The 14,606-nt window shown below is 40.9% G+C and overlaps 1 protein-coding gene across 2 annotated transcripts in view; it reads right to left on the bottom strand.

The window, feature by feature from the left end:
* Positions 1 to 14,606, bottom strand: part of LOC141148596 (uncharacterized) — a 113,724-nt gene that overhangs the window by 36,977 nt on the left and 62,141 nt on the right. For both annotated transcript variants that reach the window (XM_073636192.1, XM_073636193.1), the window contains exons 13-14: positions 13,289 to 13,636; positions 6,642 to 6,938 (exon numbers count right to left, since the gene is read on the bottom strand). In XM_073636192.1, the coding sequence (XP_073492293.1) occupies positions 6,642 to 6,938; positions 13,289 to 13,636 (645 nt within the window). The remainder of the gene's footprint in view (positions 1 to 6,641; positions 6,939 to 13,288; positions 13,637 to 14,606) is intronic.

The following is a 14,606-nucleotide window of genomic DNA, read 5'->3' as shown; positions in this document are numbered from 1 at the left end:
TTTCCCTCCCCCCTTCCCTTCTCCCTCGGCCCCTGGGGTGTGCGGATGGATTGGTTGATAGCATTATATCTCAGTCAGAATGACCCTTCACTGGCTGTCCCTGAATGTTCAGGGCATGAATTCCCCCCAAAATAGAGTCAAAATATTTAAATATCTTAAGCAACAAAAAATAGACATAGCCTGTTTACAGGAAACTCACTTTTCTTCTTCTTCTTCCTGTCCCAAATATTTTGCAGCAAACTATCCCCAAGTCTATTTAGCTAACGGTCCTACTAAATAGAGAGGGGTTCTTATAGCCATACGAAAATCGATCCCATTTGTCTGCAATAAACAGATAGCCGACCCTAATGGCAGATATCTTCTCTTGCAGGGCTCCATTCAGGATAATGAAGTAACCATTATGACCTATTATGCCCCGAATGACAACCCGGGTCCGTTTCTGTCTCATATCTGTTCCCTGTTACAGGTCCACCAGAGAGGCACCCTCCTGTTGGCGGGTGATTCGAATGTGACGCTCAACCCTGCCCTTGATAAATACCCGGCGGATCATAAAGCCCCCCCTCCTGCGGCAAAAAAGTTTTTGTTGGCCTTACAAAAACTAGATCTAGTGGACATATGGCGGGAGTTTCACCCCGTGGGCAGGGACTACAACCACTATTCCCACCCTCACCACTCTAGAATCGACCATGCGTTTGTGTTGCGGAAACATCTCCCTTTAATAGATTAGGTATTGATTCCAGCAGTTCCGTGGTCAGACCACGATCTGGTTCTAACTGTTTGTCGTTCCCTACTCAATAAACCACAACATGCTCCCTGGGTGATGAACGATTCACTATTATCTTTTAAACCGATCCTCAGTGAACTTAAAGAAGCTTCTGTGGAATACTTTAGAATTAATGCAGGTTCGGTCTCGCCCCCAATAACTTTATGGGAGGCTTATAAGGCGGTCCTCCGAGGTCGTGTTATTCGAATAGCATCTCAACGCAAAAGAGACAGAATTCAGGCCCGACGCAAGTTAGAGCAGAACTTAGAGGACTGCTCGGCGGCCTTTAAATTAACCCCCACCCCTGCTAATTGCAGACTTTTAGACAAAGCCCGTACAGACTTGGATCTATGCCTGTCAGATGAGGCGGACCGTACCTTACGTTGGGCCCGCCAGAGATGATATGCTAAGGCAAACAAACCCAATGCGCAGCTGGCTAACAGACTGCGCACCTTTACCTCGAAATTTACCCCCATAACCTTGCGCACCCGCCATAACATCCTCACGGGAAACCCCCAGCGGATTTTGGAAGAATTCCGTTACCAACTTACTAAGCTTTACTCCCCCCAAATCACCTTTCAACTCAGGGCCTGACTGCTTTTTTGAGTGAGATATCTTTACCTTCCCTATCGGAATCCCATACTTCCCTAATGGACCGAGACATACAGGTCTCTGAGGTTCTCCAGTGTATTAAGGAACTGAAAGTGGGCAAAAGACCAGGTCCGGAGGGCTTCCCTGCTTTATATTACCAAAAATTTGCAGAGGTTCTGGCCCCACACCTAGCGGCTATGTACAACTCGGTCAAGGGGGGTCATCCATTTACACCAGACTTGCTGACTGCCAACATAGTGATGATCCTTAAACCAGACAAGGACCATTCTTCCTGGGCAAATTTTCGGCCAATCTCTTTAATTAACATTGACATGAAGATATTGACGAAAATTCTAGCCAACCGTTTGAATTCCTTTCTACCGCGCCTGATAAAAAAAGATCAGGTGGGTTTCGTCCCACGCAGGCAGGCAGGAGATGCCATTAGACGACTCCTTCAAATCCAACATATAGCACATGAAAGGTCCCTGGAGACAAAGTTTATTTCCCTAGATGTTAATAAGGCCTTCGATCCTTTATCCTGGCCTTATTTGGCACAGGTCCTCACACATTATGGTTTTGGCACCTCCTTTCTGGGTTGGGTCTCAGCCATATACCACTCCCCTCAGGCTAAACTGCGTTATTATGGATATGAATCACCTACTTTCCCTATTAAGAGAGGAACCCACCAGGGATGCCCGCTCTCCCCACTACTATTTATACTAGCACTTGAACCCCTGGCGGAGGCCATACGCTCCCACCCAGATATATCAAGAGTGGAAGTAGCAGGGACTGCGCATAAATTGTCTCTGTTTGCAGATGACATTTTATTAACCATTACTAAACCTAGACTATCCCTCCCCAATTTATTCTCTCTCTTAGATGCCTTCACCTCATTTTCGGGCCTTTCAGTTAATCCGGCAAAATCTAAAGCGATGTCTATCAACCTTCGGGCCCCGGAATTAGAGACCCTACAATCGGCATTTTAATTTCAATGGTTAACCTCACTACCCTATCTGGGTATTAAACTTACTCCAAAGTACTTAGGTTTATACCAAGCCAATTTTCCTCCGCTTTTCCGAAAGCTGGAGGCTATGCTTGCCTCTTGGTCCACACTTCCGATCTCTTGGTTCGGCAGAATAGCGACGGTACGCATGACCTACCTCCCTAAATTGCTCTATTATTTTAGCGTACTGCCAGTCCAAGTGCCCCCCCATATCATTCGAATACATCAACGTAAAATTATGCAGTTTATATGGGGCCCCAAGAGACCCAGGATCAAGAGACAAGTGCTTTATGCGCGCAGGGTCAATGGTGGCCTTTCAGTTCCTAATTTGCAAGCATATTATACAGCTGCGGGTATCGCCCCATTATCTCACCTTCATGAAAAGCAACAAATGCCACTATGGGCCACCATTGATTTAGTCGACGCACACCCAACGCCCTTAGCTTCTCTTCTTTGGCTTCCTAAAACACATCGCCCTCATAACATAGGTCCCTGTCTAACTCACTCCCTTAAACTGTGGGATGCGGTTAAATACTCAGCAGGTCTAATTTCTCCTCATCTCCCACTACTTCGTCTCCTCCACTGCCCTTTATTTAAACCAGGCTGTGATAATCCACTGCAGTTTAAATGGTGGTCTGATAATGGTTTCACGGACGTTCATTCGTTATTCACCCCAACCAAGATCATCTCCTTCGCGGCTTTACGTTCCTCACACGATATCCCCCTTAGGGAGCATTATAGTTACCTACAAATTAGACACTTTCTCCAACACCTTATAAAATCCCATTCTGCCCCCTTTATTATGACCCAATTTGAGAGCCTTTGCAGATCGCGCCCCCAATCCTCGGGTTTGATTTCTCTAATATATATCGCTATAATTGAATCTAAGACACCACCACTGAGACCCTACCATCTCCAATGGGAGGCTGAGCTTGGGAAACAATTAGACCCGGAGGATTGGCAAAGCATGACTACTGCGCTATCTAAATGCTCTAAGAATTTTCTCTTTTTGGAGAACGCTTATAAAGTCTTCTATAGATGGTATTATACCCCGGCTAGATTAGCAAGCTTCATTCCAGCCTATTCCCCTCTCTGTTTTCGTGGGTGTTCACAGGAAGGCACAATGGTGCATATTTGGTGGACCTGTCCCAGGGTTTGCAGATTATGGGTCAGAGTATATGCACTACTACGTAATCTTTTTAATACCACCATAAAACGGGACCCTTTTGAAGCCCTTTTATGGAAACCGATTACAGAACTTCTTCGTCCTGAACGTCAATTAGCAGCACATATTTTCACTGCAACTAAATTGACCATAGCAAGGGCCTGGAAAACCCCGAACCTTAGTTTTGAAGCAGTTAAAAACAGTGTGAATGAAATCATGGTAAACGAGAAACTTACGGCCATTTTGTTGGACACACATGACAAGTTCCTCAGGATATGGCAACCCTGGGTGACTTATAACCACCCATCAAGATTTGATCTAACGCTCCTTTCCCTATAATGAGCCTCCGTTCCCCCCACCCCAGGGCCCTTCCTTCTCTTCTTTCTACCCCCTTCTTCTCCTACTTTCATTTTCTTTCTCCTTCTCCTCATTCAGGCCCTCAGGCCTAATTCTGCAGAGATTGGATATTTAATATAACATACGAATTATCACATGCAGAGGTATGTTCTCCTCTTTGAAGTTATTCAAATTAAGCTGACTTTATTTTTGGTTCGCTGTGTAATTCTCTTTTTAGTTATTCACGTGCGTTTGCAAAGATACTACTTCGTGCTGGTTCTATATAGTTACGCCAGTAAATGTGACTTGAGGATGTGCCTTGTTATGTCACCTGGCCTCGGCTTAGAGTAGCCGGAGACCAGGCTTAAATTTTTGATCATTAGCACTAATGGCCAGCCACCGGCAGCCATGTACCTATTCATTTATGTTTTGTACTTTTCTGTTGATATATTTTCAATAAAACCTTTGTACAAGAGAACCATGACTTAATTTTCAAGGAATTTTACAATAAGGTAATTAGTGTGGGTATATTTTCTTAAAGTAATAGATCTTAGGAAGTCTCCACCAGGTCTGAGTGGTTTGACAAAATTAAGTTTTTGATAGTTTATTGTGTTTTGCTAAGCTAAGGTCAAAAAGTTATTCAATTATTAAATAAAATCAATTCTAATACAACACCGCCCCCTGGTGGTGAAAATATTAAGAGTCCAAGATGGCTGCCTAGATGAGGTTGTCATAGTTACATGAAAACAACCCGTCATTTTACATCATCAATTATGTAGTAGTGACACACACACACACACACTTTTTGGGTGGAATAAAAGAGTATACATATAGCAGAGGGGGAAAAATCTTGAAGGAAGATGGAAAGATTTTTTGGGACGAAAAGAATCTTGGAAGACGAGAGGAGAAGGAGAAAGCGTAGAGATGTAGGAATGTTGGAGAAGCCCTGTGGGACACCTACTTGATGCTTCTCAAAACAGAGTTCTTATCACTCTGGTAAAGTATTAAACGTTTATTTTACCTTTTGGGTAATTGAAGTTTTTTGAGCATATGCTTAACTAAACTAATCAATGTTGGTAGTGTCAGTTTTGGGAGTGAGTTGAATTCTAACTCCAGTACAAGTTCTTCTTCCTTTTAAACGAGAGATAAATATTTTGTTATATCTCAACAAATCTGACTTCAAAGTATTATGATTAGATTAGTTATAGTATGTGTTGAACCATAGATTCATTCTAAATTTAAAATGAATCTTGGTTAAAATTATCAAGTTTGTATATGGTTAACAAAATTGTCAATATACTGTAAAATATATTTAAGGTAGAAGGTCTGTTTGTTTTGAGAAGGAATCACAGTGCTAAAATCAATACCTAGCTGTTTACATAACTCTGTAGGGCTACGGAAAGCTATTCACTAAGAGTTACAAAGTTATTTTTAAAATGGTGACATATGACATTGTGTAATAAGAACTTGTGGTAAAACATTATTATCTGTATTAACCCCATATATTTGAAGGTATATGTTAAATTTTGTATTATCACCTAATATACCTGATGATATTATTTTACACTGAATTTTTAGTTAATAAAATATATATATTTTTAGCAAATCGTTGTTATCTCTTGTCTTCAAAATAGCACAGATAAATGAACTTGAATTAATTGGTTGTATTTGTGGAAAAATGTTAAAATCTCCCTAAAAACACAGATATTTTCATAATTTCATAAATACAATACTGTTTTAATTTTTCAGTATAAACATTCTGACACCACATCAGTAAAATCAGTCTGTATATGCAGTAAAGCATGATTGTTATACTCATTGTGGAACCTAAGAGGTTAATCCTTTGCATTGTGTATAAAGGCTGTTTGATCCTATCTCCTCTGATCCTCCTCTTGTTCCACTGTCTCAAAAAAATAACCTGATATTTACAAAGCCAGTGGATGGGCTGCACACGCTCAGTTTGGTGTGTATTGCCAGGGAGTTGTTTTTTTTCTTGGGAGAGTGCATGTGATCAGCACAGGGCCAATCAGCACTGTCCAGACAGAGGATCAGGGGAAAATGAAAACTCCACCTACAAGCTTTACTAGGAACTGATAGAAGTCACAAGACTGCTATATATTGCTGATGAGAAAAGGTATTTATCAGTTTATATTTACTAAAATAATTGCATTTCCATGTTCTGTGTACTGTGGAAGACCAGATATAGTGACTGCAGGTTGTGGGTTTAGTAACACTTTTGGGGGGGGGGGGGGGGGGGGCTTTGAAGATTGCCGTCCTTTGTAATATGTGCCCTTGTTACATAGTTTCATAACTTGTATGACATCTTCTAATACATTAATGTTTCTGGTGTTTTACATCCTCTTGTAAGCTCCCTTATTTTTTCTATATTACCCTTGTGATTTGTATTGCTCTTGAAAAGATAATGGGCAGCACAGTGACTAGCACTACCACATAGATGCACTAGGTTCACTGATTCAAATCCCAACCATTATACTATCTGCATGGAGTTGGCAAGTTCTCCCTGTACCTGCAAGGGTTTCCTCCCACACTCCAAAGACATGCTGGTAGGTTAATTGGCTCTTGTGTAAATTGGCCCTAGTATGTGTATGAATGTGAGTTAGGGACCTTAGATTGTAAGCTCCTTGAGGGCAGGGACTGATGTGAATGTATAATATATGTAAAGCACTACATAAATTGATGGTGCTATATAAGTTCCTGTAATAAATACATAATCCCTTGTGTTACTGATGGCCCATTTTTACCTTGTGTTCTGTGGTCATTACCTGGTCCAAGTAGCTCTTCAGATTGAGGTTTTGCCATAGACTCGTGTTCCCAGGTGACCCGTACAGGAAATTTCAGCTGATTCCAGGGAATTTTGCACTCACTGATAACACAGAATGTTTCCACTTCATCGTCTACTAGAAGAGTTTTCTTTGGTGTGTATAGACTGTATTCGTTTTCTCCAAATGTCCATGTAAGATTAATGTTCTTGGGAAAGAACTTCTCCAGGCGCACAGAGCAGAGCACCTCCTCAGGTTCACATGGATTTAATTTCACTGAATCTGTTACCACCGGGGCCACTGAAAATCAACAAAAACAGAATCAGGTACTTGGAAATGAAATGTAACTACAACTTGAAATGGAATCAACAAAAATAGCCTATAATCAGGTAGTTGTATAAAATGTACAATATGATGTGAATTGTGCAACAATTAGTGATGTCTTTAACCACTTCAGCCCTGAAGATTTGGCTGCTCAACGACCAGGCCATTTTTTGCGATACGGCACTGCGACGCTTTAACTGACAATTGCGCGGTCGTGCGACGTTGTACCCAAACAAACTTAACGTCCTTTTTTTCCTACAAATAGAGCTTTCTTTTGGTGGCATTTGATCATCTCTGTGGTTTTTATTTTCTGCGCTATAAACAAAAAAAGAGCGCCAATTTTTTAAAAAAAAAACACAATATTTTGTACTTTTTGCTATAATAAACACCCCCAATTTTTTCTTTTAAAAGCAATTTTTTTCCTCAGTTTAGGCCGATATGTATTTTTCCTCATATTTTTGGTAATAAAAATCGCAATAAGCGTATATTGATTGGTTTGCGCAAAAGTTATAGCATCTACAAAATAGGGGAAAGATTTATGGCATTTTTATTATTATAATTTTGTTTACTAGTAATGGCGGTGATCAGCGATTTTTATTGGGACTGCGACATTATGGCGGAGAGATAGGACACTTTTGACACATTTTTGGGACCATTGGCATTTATACAGCGATCAGTGCTATAAAAATGCACTGATTACTGTGTAAATGTCACTGGCAAGGAAGGGGTTAACACTAGGGGACGATCAAGGGGTTAACTGTGTTCCCTAGGGAGTGATTCTAACTGTGGGGGGATGGAACTGCGTGGGTGAGGAGACCAATCGTTGTTCATACTTAGTATGAACAACAAATCACTCTCCTCACCCCTGACAGCACGGAGATCTGTCTGTTTACATTGACAGATCTCCGTTCTATGTGGAGTGATTGCGGGTGCCCGGTGGTCATCGCGACCGCTGGGCACGCGCATCAACTCCAGGTTGGCTCTGCAGTGTCACGCCTCCAGTGGTGCGCACAGGCCCCCTAGTGGTCAAAAGGAGAACCGACGTACAGCTACGTTGGTTCGCCCAGGGGAGCCAACCTAACGCAGTAAAACTGCTGCGGCTGGTCGGAAGGGGTTAAAGTGGTTGTAAACCCTTACAGACCACTTTTCACTACAGGTAAGCCTATATTAAGGCTTACCTGTTGTTACCGTGGATATCTCCTAAACCTGCAAAGTTTAGGAGATATCCCCTGTATCAGCATGAGCCAATGTCATCGTTGCACTTCAGCTGATGTGTCGTTACCGGCGGCTCCCGCGCGCATGTGCGGGAGTTACGTCATCACAGCACCGGCACCCGCGATATCCGGAAATAACTCCAGGAGTCATGTCGCCGGGCAGAGCAGTGGGCCGGGACCGCTGCGGGGGCTTCAATCTAAGGTAAGTACTTCATAATGAGCTAGTATGCTATGCATACTAGCTCATTATGCCTTTTGTCTTGCAGGTTTTTTTTGTGGGTTTACAACCAATTTAAAGGCATTATAAACCTTCTTATTTGCACCTTGTGTTCTTTACCAGCATAAGATATGCATTGATCATATAGTGTCATGGTGGCATTTGTTGCCCTGAATACACAACCTAGATTAAAGTAAGTCTTTACATTTTAGTGTCAGCAGTTTGTTTTTTTCATTTGACATGAGGCACAGCACTGTACAGATTAATGCATGACCTCTGTCTGAAGTTTAAGAACTGACACTTCCTTTGAAGAAACTACAAATCCCAGAATCTCTGGGTCTCTCAGTCTAGAACTAGTGCAGGTGCAATAATTAGATCTGACACAGCCACAAACAGGCAGAATATTCACAGAGAGATCACCATGCTAGAAGAGATGTGTTTTCATCACATTAGCCCTTACATATTTGTAATGCAACACAGAAGTAAAGGCAATGGACTGGACGTTGTATACCCAGAACAATAAGCTGTCTTGCCCCTTTTGTAAACAGGGACAAGCTAGGTGAATGAATATATGGACATAATGGAACTGATCAGCCATGACACTACAAACTGCAGCTACATCATGTGAGCCCATCATTACAGGGTAAGGCAAACAAACAACGCAGGGAATATAACTACACTGTAAGATTGCCATGTATGCACTGCGATTGTTAATTAATGTGAATTGTAAAAGAAAACATTGAATTTCTTTTTATCCATTCAATGCTTTTTCCATGCAATATAATTTGTTTTCACACATGTTGCACTCAGCGAGGTGCATTCTGTAGTTGTGGCTCGTTATTAAAGCTTTAAGCTCCCTACTGTATATACTAGTAGAATTTAATGTATATAAAAAAGATCACACTCACTCCAGTAAATATCAAAGTGAAAGCAGTGGTGTTTCAAAATTAAAAACTCTGCCAGAATATGTATATATACAAATGCACCGTGCTACAATAAATAAATAAACCAGAATGTTCAAATATATAAACAAAACAGAAGTTATGAAAAAATGCACTACAAAGCAACCATGCTAAAAAAATTGGTGTCCCTCAGTCCAAAAAACGACTTCAACAAATCTCCGGATTCTTCAATTCAGGTGTGCCACCCTCAAACGTGCCCATGTAGTCACCACCACCTCCACTCGTGCGGGTATACCTTGATGGACCTTCAAATTATAACAAGCCTGGAGTCCTCCATAAAGCTGGGACAAGTTCTATTGGAATATTCAGCCCTATTCCACCATATGCTCAACCAAGGAAAATCCCAGACAATGACTCAAAATAAAAATAAAATTAATAATAAGTTATATTTACATACATATTTTATTTTTATTTTGTGCAATTGCCTGGGATTTAACTGGAGCATATGGTAGAATAAGGCTGAATCTTCCAATAGAACTTGTCCCGGCTTTAGGGGGGACTTTTTATAATTTGAAGATCCATCTTGGAAGGTGAGTGTATACCCGCATGAGTGTAGGTGGTGGTGACTACATGGGCACGTTTTCAGGTGGCACACCTGAAGCGAAGAATCTGGACATTTGTTGAAGTGGTTATTTGGACCTGTGAATTTAATTTAAAAACATATTTTTTTTTTTTTTTACATTCATTCAAATTTCTAATCATTAGTGGTGTCAAAGCAATCTTCCTCTTTGAACACAGTGACAAGAAAATTTGAAGGAGCAGAATGGAATTTTTTTTTTTGTAAACAAGAGAATTTCTAACTGTGACATTTCATTTATTCCAAAAGGGAATGTTAAAAGCAAATGGAATTTTTAAGTACTTTTGAACGACATTCATCAATTCATCAAATATGCTAAACATTTTCATATGAATGTATGGCATAATCCACTGGTTTAAAATGTAGGTCTGGGAAAGAAAAGATGGAGAAAGGGGGTAGAGGAAGGGATGGGAAGAGGAAAAAAATATAGGCTAAACTTTAGGGGGGAGTGAGAATGCCTGGCAGGGAGTTGAATCAAGGCAGGTTATAAGAGGGTAGAACTAGAGGTCAGGGAACAGGGACAACACAGAGGGATGGGTGGTGGGGAAGGAATACATAACATATCCCACATGAACTGGTGCTTAAAGTCCAGGTGAAGGACTATAAATATCTCAGCTAGAAGTTTTCAAAAATGGAAAAGCATCTCTAAGCCACAATTTCCATATTTTTACAAATTTCGTTTGGAAGTCCTTGAGAATAGTGTATCGTTTCTTTTTAACAGGCACCCTATTCATACATTCCTTAACTTTCTGGAAATTGATTTTGGCTCTTGTCTGTTTAGCAATCAGAAACAAATATGTAGATAATTTCTGTTGGCAAGAGAGAAAACCTGGAATCATATAGTGAAGGAGGGCCATCCTTGTGTCTTTTGAAACTTCTATATGAATCAAGGAGTTTGAATGAGGCCAAACCTTCTGAACCAAATTGCGGTCAACTTCAGGCCGAACCACCAAATGTGTAGTACATCACTGCATTAACCACGTGAAGCACTATCTGTTCCTTTACCAAGTAGTGCTGAAAAAAGTACTACATTTCTTACTTTTTTATATGTGGTGGTATGGAAGGGGACACAACTTTTTGACTATGCATTGGGACTGTCTGCCTAGCACAGTCCAATGTATGTGATGTGAACGGGCTCATCAAGCTAGGCCAGGATGTCATCTGTCAAATCAAGTAACCAGCTTTTGGTCTAAGACTTTCACGTGTTAGCTAGCTAGGGTAAAGAACATATTTTTGTAATTTTAATTTTGAAAACCAAAACTTCAGCAGACAAGGCCCACATCTCAGTATAGATGTAAGATTTCTGGGTAAAATCCAAGGGATCATTAGAATAAGTTTCATAAAGTTTAAAACAGAATTCTCAGGAAACAGTTAAATGTATACATTAAAGTATGTTGAGGAACTAATTGCAAAACTTTTTTTAAGTGTGAATATAGTGTGTGTGTGTGTGGGGGGGGGTTATAACCCCTGTCTGTTATTTTTGCCATCTGTGTCCCCTTGAGGGGATCTCCCGCCACTTCTTGTCTATAGCCAAAACAGAGAGTGAGAGGAAGTCCCTCCAAAGTGAGATAATCCCTGTACCAGGGTCAGTAGAACTAGTATTCCTATTGTTCCCAGTGTCCTCATTGGAAGATTTCCACTATATTACTGTTCTGGAGACAACCCAGAATTTTGGATTTTCCTTCACTTTCGCTCTCGGTGATATTAGTAAACAGGACAAACAAAGAGAGTGAATTTCCCTAATAGGAACACAGTAATAAAGACCTGACAAATGTTCTAATCCCTCTTCTCTGTATCCAGAAGTAGAAAAAATTGCCTACATATTTGGGAACTGATGTACTGAAGGCATTTGTTTTTCTGTCTGTCAATGCCTGAGAGTCACATGGCTCGCTCTGCTCTACAGCTCAGCCCTGTCTGGCAGGGGAGAGGACCCGAGGTCTACTTTCCTATACTGCAGTGAAGTAAAACTTACAGGTCTCTTCTTTGCACCCATCCTTTGACTTGATATTGAAGGTAAAGCAATACACTGGTGAGCTCATCTCTGCTCTCTCCTCCTATTAGCATGCTCCTTGTCATCACCTAAACTGATTGGCTCTTTGTACACTTTCACTCTCTCAGAGCCTAATCTTTGCTGTACAGTAACTGCAAGAGGCTGATACCAAGTCACACTCAGGTACCTACACTGCTTGCAATTAAAAAGAAAATACATCTAGTGATGTAATGTATACAGAGCTGTATTAGCCCTGGTTCACACTGCTGTGATTTCTCATTAGACTTGCTGCGACATACGACACAGACACAGTCAACACATATTCATTTAAATGGGTGCCATCTTAATTGCTATGACTCAAGCTGCAGTGACAAAAAAAATAAAAAAGTTCCTCCACTACTTTATTGCATCCTCCTTGCAACATGATTGCCATAGACTGCAATGTTATAACCACAAAAGTCGCAAGGAAGTAATTACTTTGTCTTATCTTTGCATCTTTGGCTGCAACTTTAACCCTATACTCCAACCCCATTCCATTTTCTGCTGTGTGGCCCAGCCCATCCCTGCAGCTCAAAATCTCCTCGCAAGCATTATCACCTCTCAAAGCACATTGCCCACTTAGCAAGGACATTGTACAGCTGTGTTCACAGTGCAGGAAAGATGGCTTCCAAGAGACTGAGGGATGCTTTGAACAATGAAAAACTCATCCGACTTGTAGGTGGGCATCCTGAAATTTTGGATACAAAGGACCCGACCTATAAAGGCAAGCGGGACCGGGTATGGTTAGAGGTAGCAAGACTCTACCATGAGGACTGGGAGAGCTTTTCGATCACAGAACGGTTAAAAAAAAATGCAAGTTCATTGATATGTCTCACAGTTGGCCAAAGTTGCAAATCCTCATTCACTGGATATTTCCAAAAGCTTGCCATTGTATAGAGAAACATATTCTAATAGAGGATGTGAGAAAAAGTATGAGGGAGTTTGGGCAAGCTGGATAGTAGAACCTACAACGGACTCTGGGCAACCTAAGGAGTGAACAGCTGGAATAGTAAGAAAGAAAATAACAAGATGCTGGATAGGAAAGCAAACAAACCACACCATCAACACAAGGGTTTAAGGAGAAGAATGAATTTTTTTCTATCTGTTACAACTACTATTAATAAAAGTTATGTGAAAGCTCCAGCGAGAGTGAATTTGTTTTGTAAAAGTAATAAAGAGATTTGAAAAAAAAAAAGTTGCAAATCCTCAAAATTGCACTGAAGTCGCAAGCAAGTTGCGCGGCTTTGGGGTCATACAGCAGTGCGAACCAAGCCTTATGTTGTTTATAGCTGACTGGAGTTCAGCCTTGAATAAAACACAGACTTACATGTTATAAATAGTGGTTTGGTGATCCTTTCTATAGGATGTCCCAGACTGGGATGTTGCAGTTTACACATAAACATGACCCCGTGGTGAGAGGAGAGAGATGGGGTGAACTCTACAGAGGTGATACAGGAGTATCCAGAATCAGAGTATTGTAGCTGGGAGATCGTGATCTTGTAGGGTTTCCTCGGATTCAGCGGGACATATTCCTGACTTCCTCTCTCCTTCACAAACCACGTCACAGTCAGATCATTGGGGAAGAAATTAGAGATCCCACACTGCACTGTCACCAACCGACCAAATAACAGAACTGGATTGGAGAGTTCTGTAACTTCAGGACGCCACGGAAAATCTGAAAATAATAAGAGATCCAGAAATATCAGAGAATTAACCAACATAACCACAAATACCCAAATTCAAACTTACTCTTCAAAAAATGAAAAGGTAATAGTGGTGAAAATGAATTGTTGGACTGGTGCATACTCCGAATGTGACCCCTGGATGGGTTTTAAAACTGTGCAGTCACTACTGTAAATCAATACAGGTCTGACACCATATAGGTTCATAAAGAGCAATACAAACTGAAAATGTCTAAAAAAAATACAGCATGTACATTTCAAGAACATACTATTGATTTTCTATTGTGTGTTTACTAGGCTATTAGCATGCTATCACACAATATAAGATATTAGAGTACATCATTTTATTTATGAGTGGTGTGGGATTTACTTAAGCAGCATTTTATTTTAACCATAGTTGGATTGTCTGATTAAATAAGGTTAGTAAGGTTAAATATACCAGACTCTAGGCCTTCATAACACCTACAATACCCCAAGGAGCAAGAGACTATGAGGCGTATTTATGAAAAAAAAGCATAGCAGTTTATCCATTGAAGCTGCATGTAAATGGAGCAACATCAAATGTTCTCTTGCTATATGCTCTGCAGATCAAATGTGTGATTGGGTAAAATACCAAATGGTGGCCATTAGATGGAGCCGAGGAGCATACTTTTTTTTTCTATGGTAGTAAGAGCCATCTAGTGACTCTAATGCATCATTTTGCCTATTCACATATGCAGAGAATATAGTCTGAGAACATGAAGTTTTGATGGATGAACAAAAAATAAACAAGAGAAAAACAGAAGCGCTCGCCTTGCACAGTTAAACCTGTAGCTTCCCTGGCGGTTTTCCCGAGTGTGGCTCAGGGTTCAAATTCAGCACCATTAGCGGTAACCCCGAGCCACACTCGGGATTGCATCGCAGGATCCTGGTGCCTCCTTACTTACCTTGTCCCCGGGATCCTGCGATGTCCCCCGCAGTGTC

Source organism: Aquarana catesbeiana, linkage group LG06, assembly GCF_042186555.1.
Source record: "Aquarana catesbeiana isolate 2022-GZ linkage group LG06, ASM4218655v1, whole genome shotgun sequence".
Taxonomy (NCBI): domain Eukaryota; kingdom Metazoa; phylum Chordata; class Amphibia; order Anura; family Ranidae; genus Aquarana; species Aquarana catesbeiana.
Note: the sequence above shows the minus strand (reverse complement) of the source record. Positions and strands in the feature narration are given on the sequence as shown.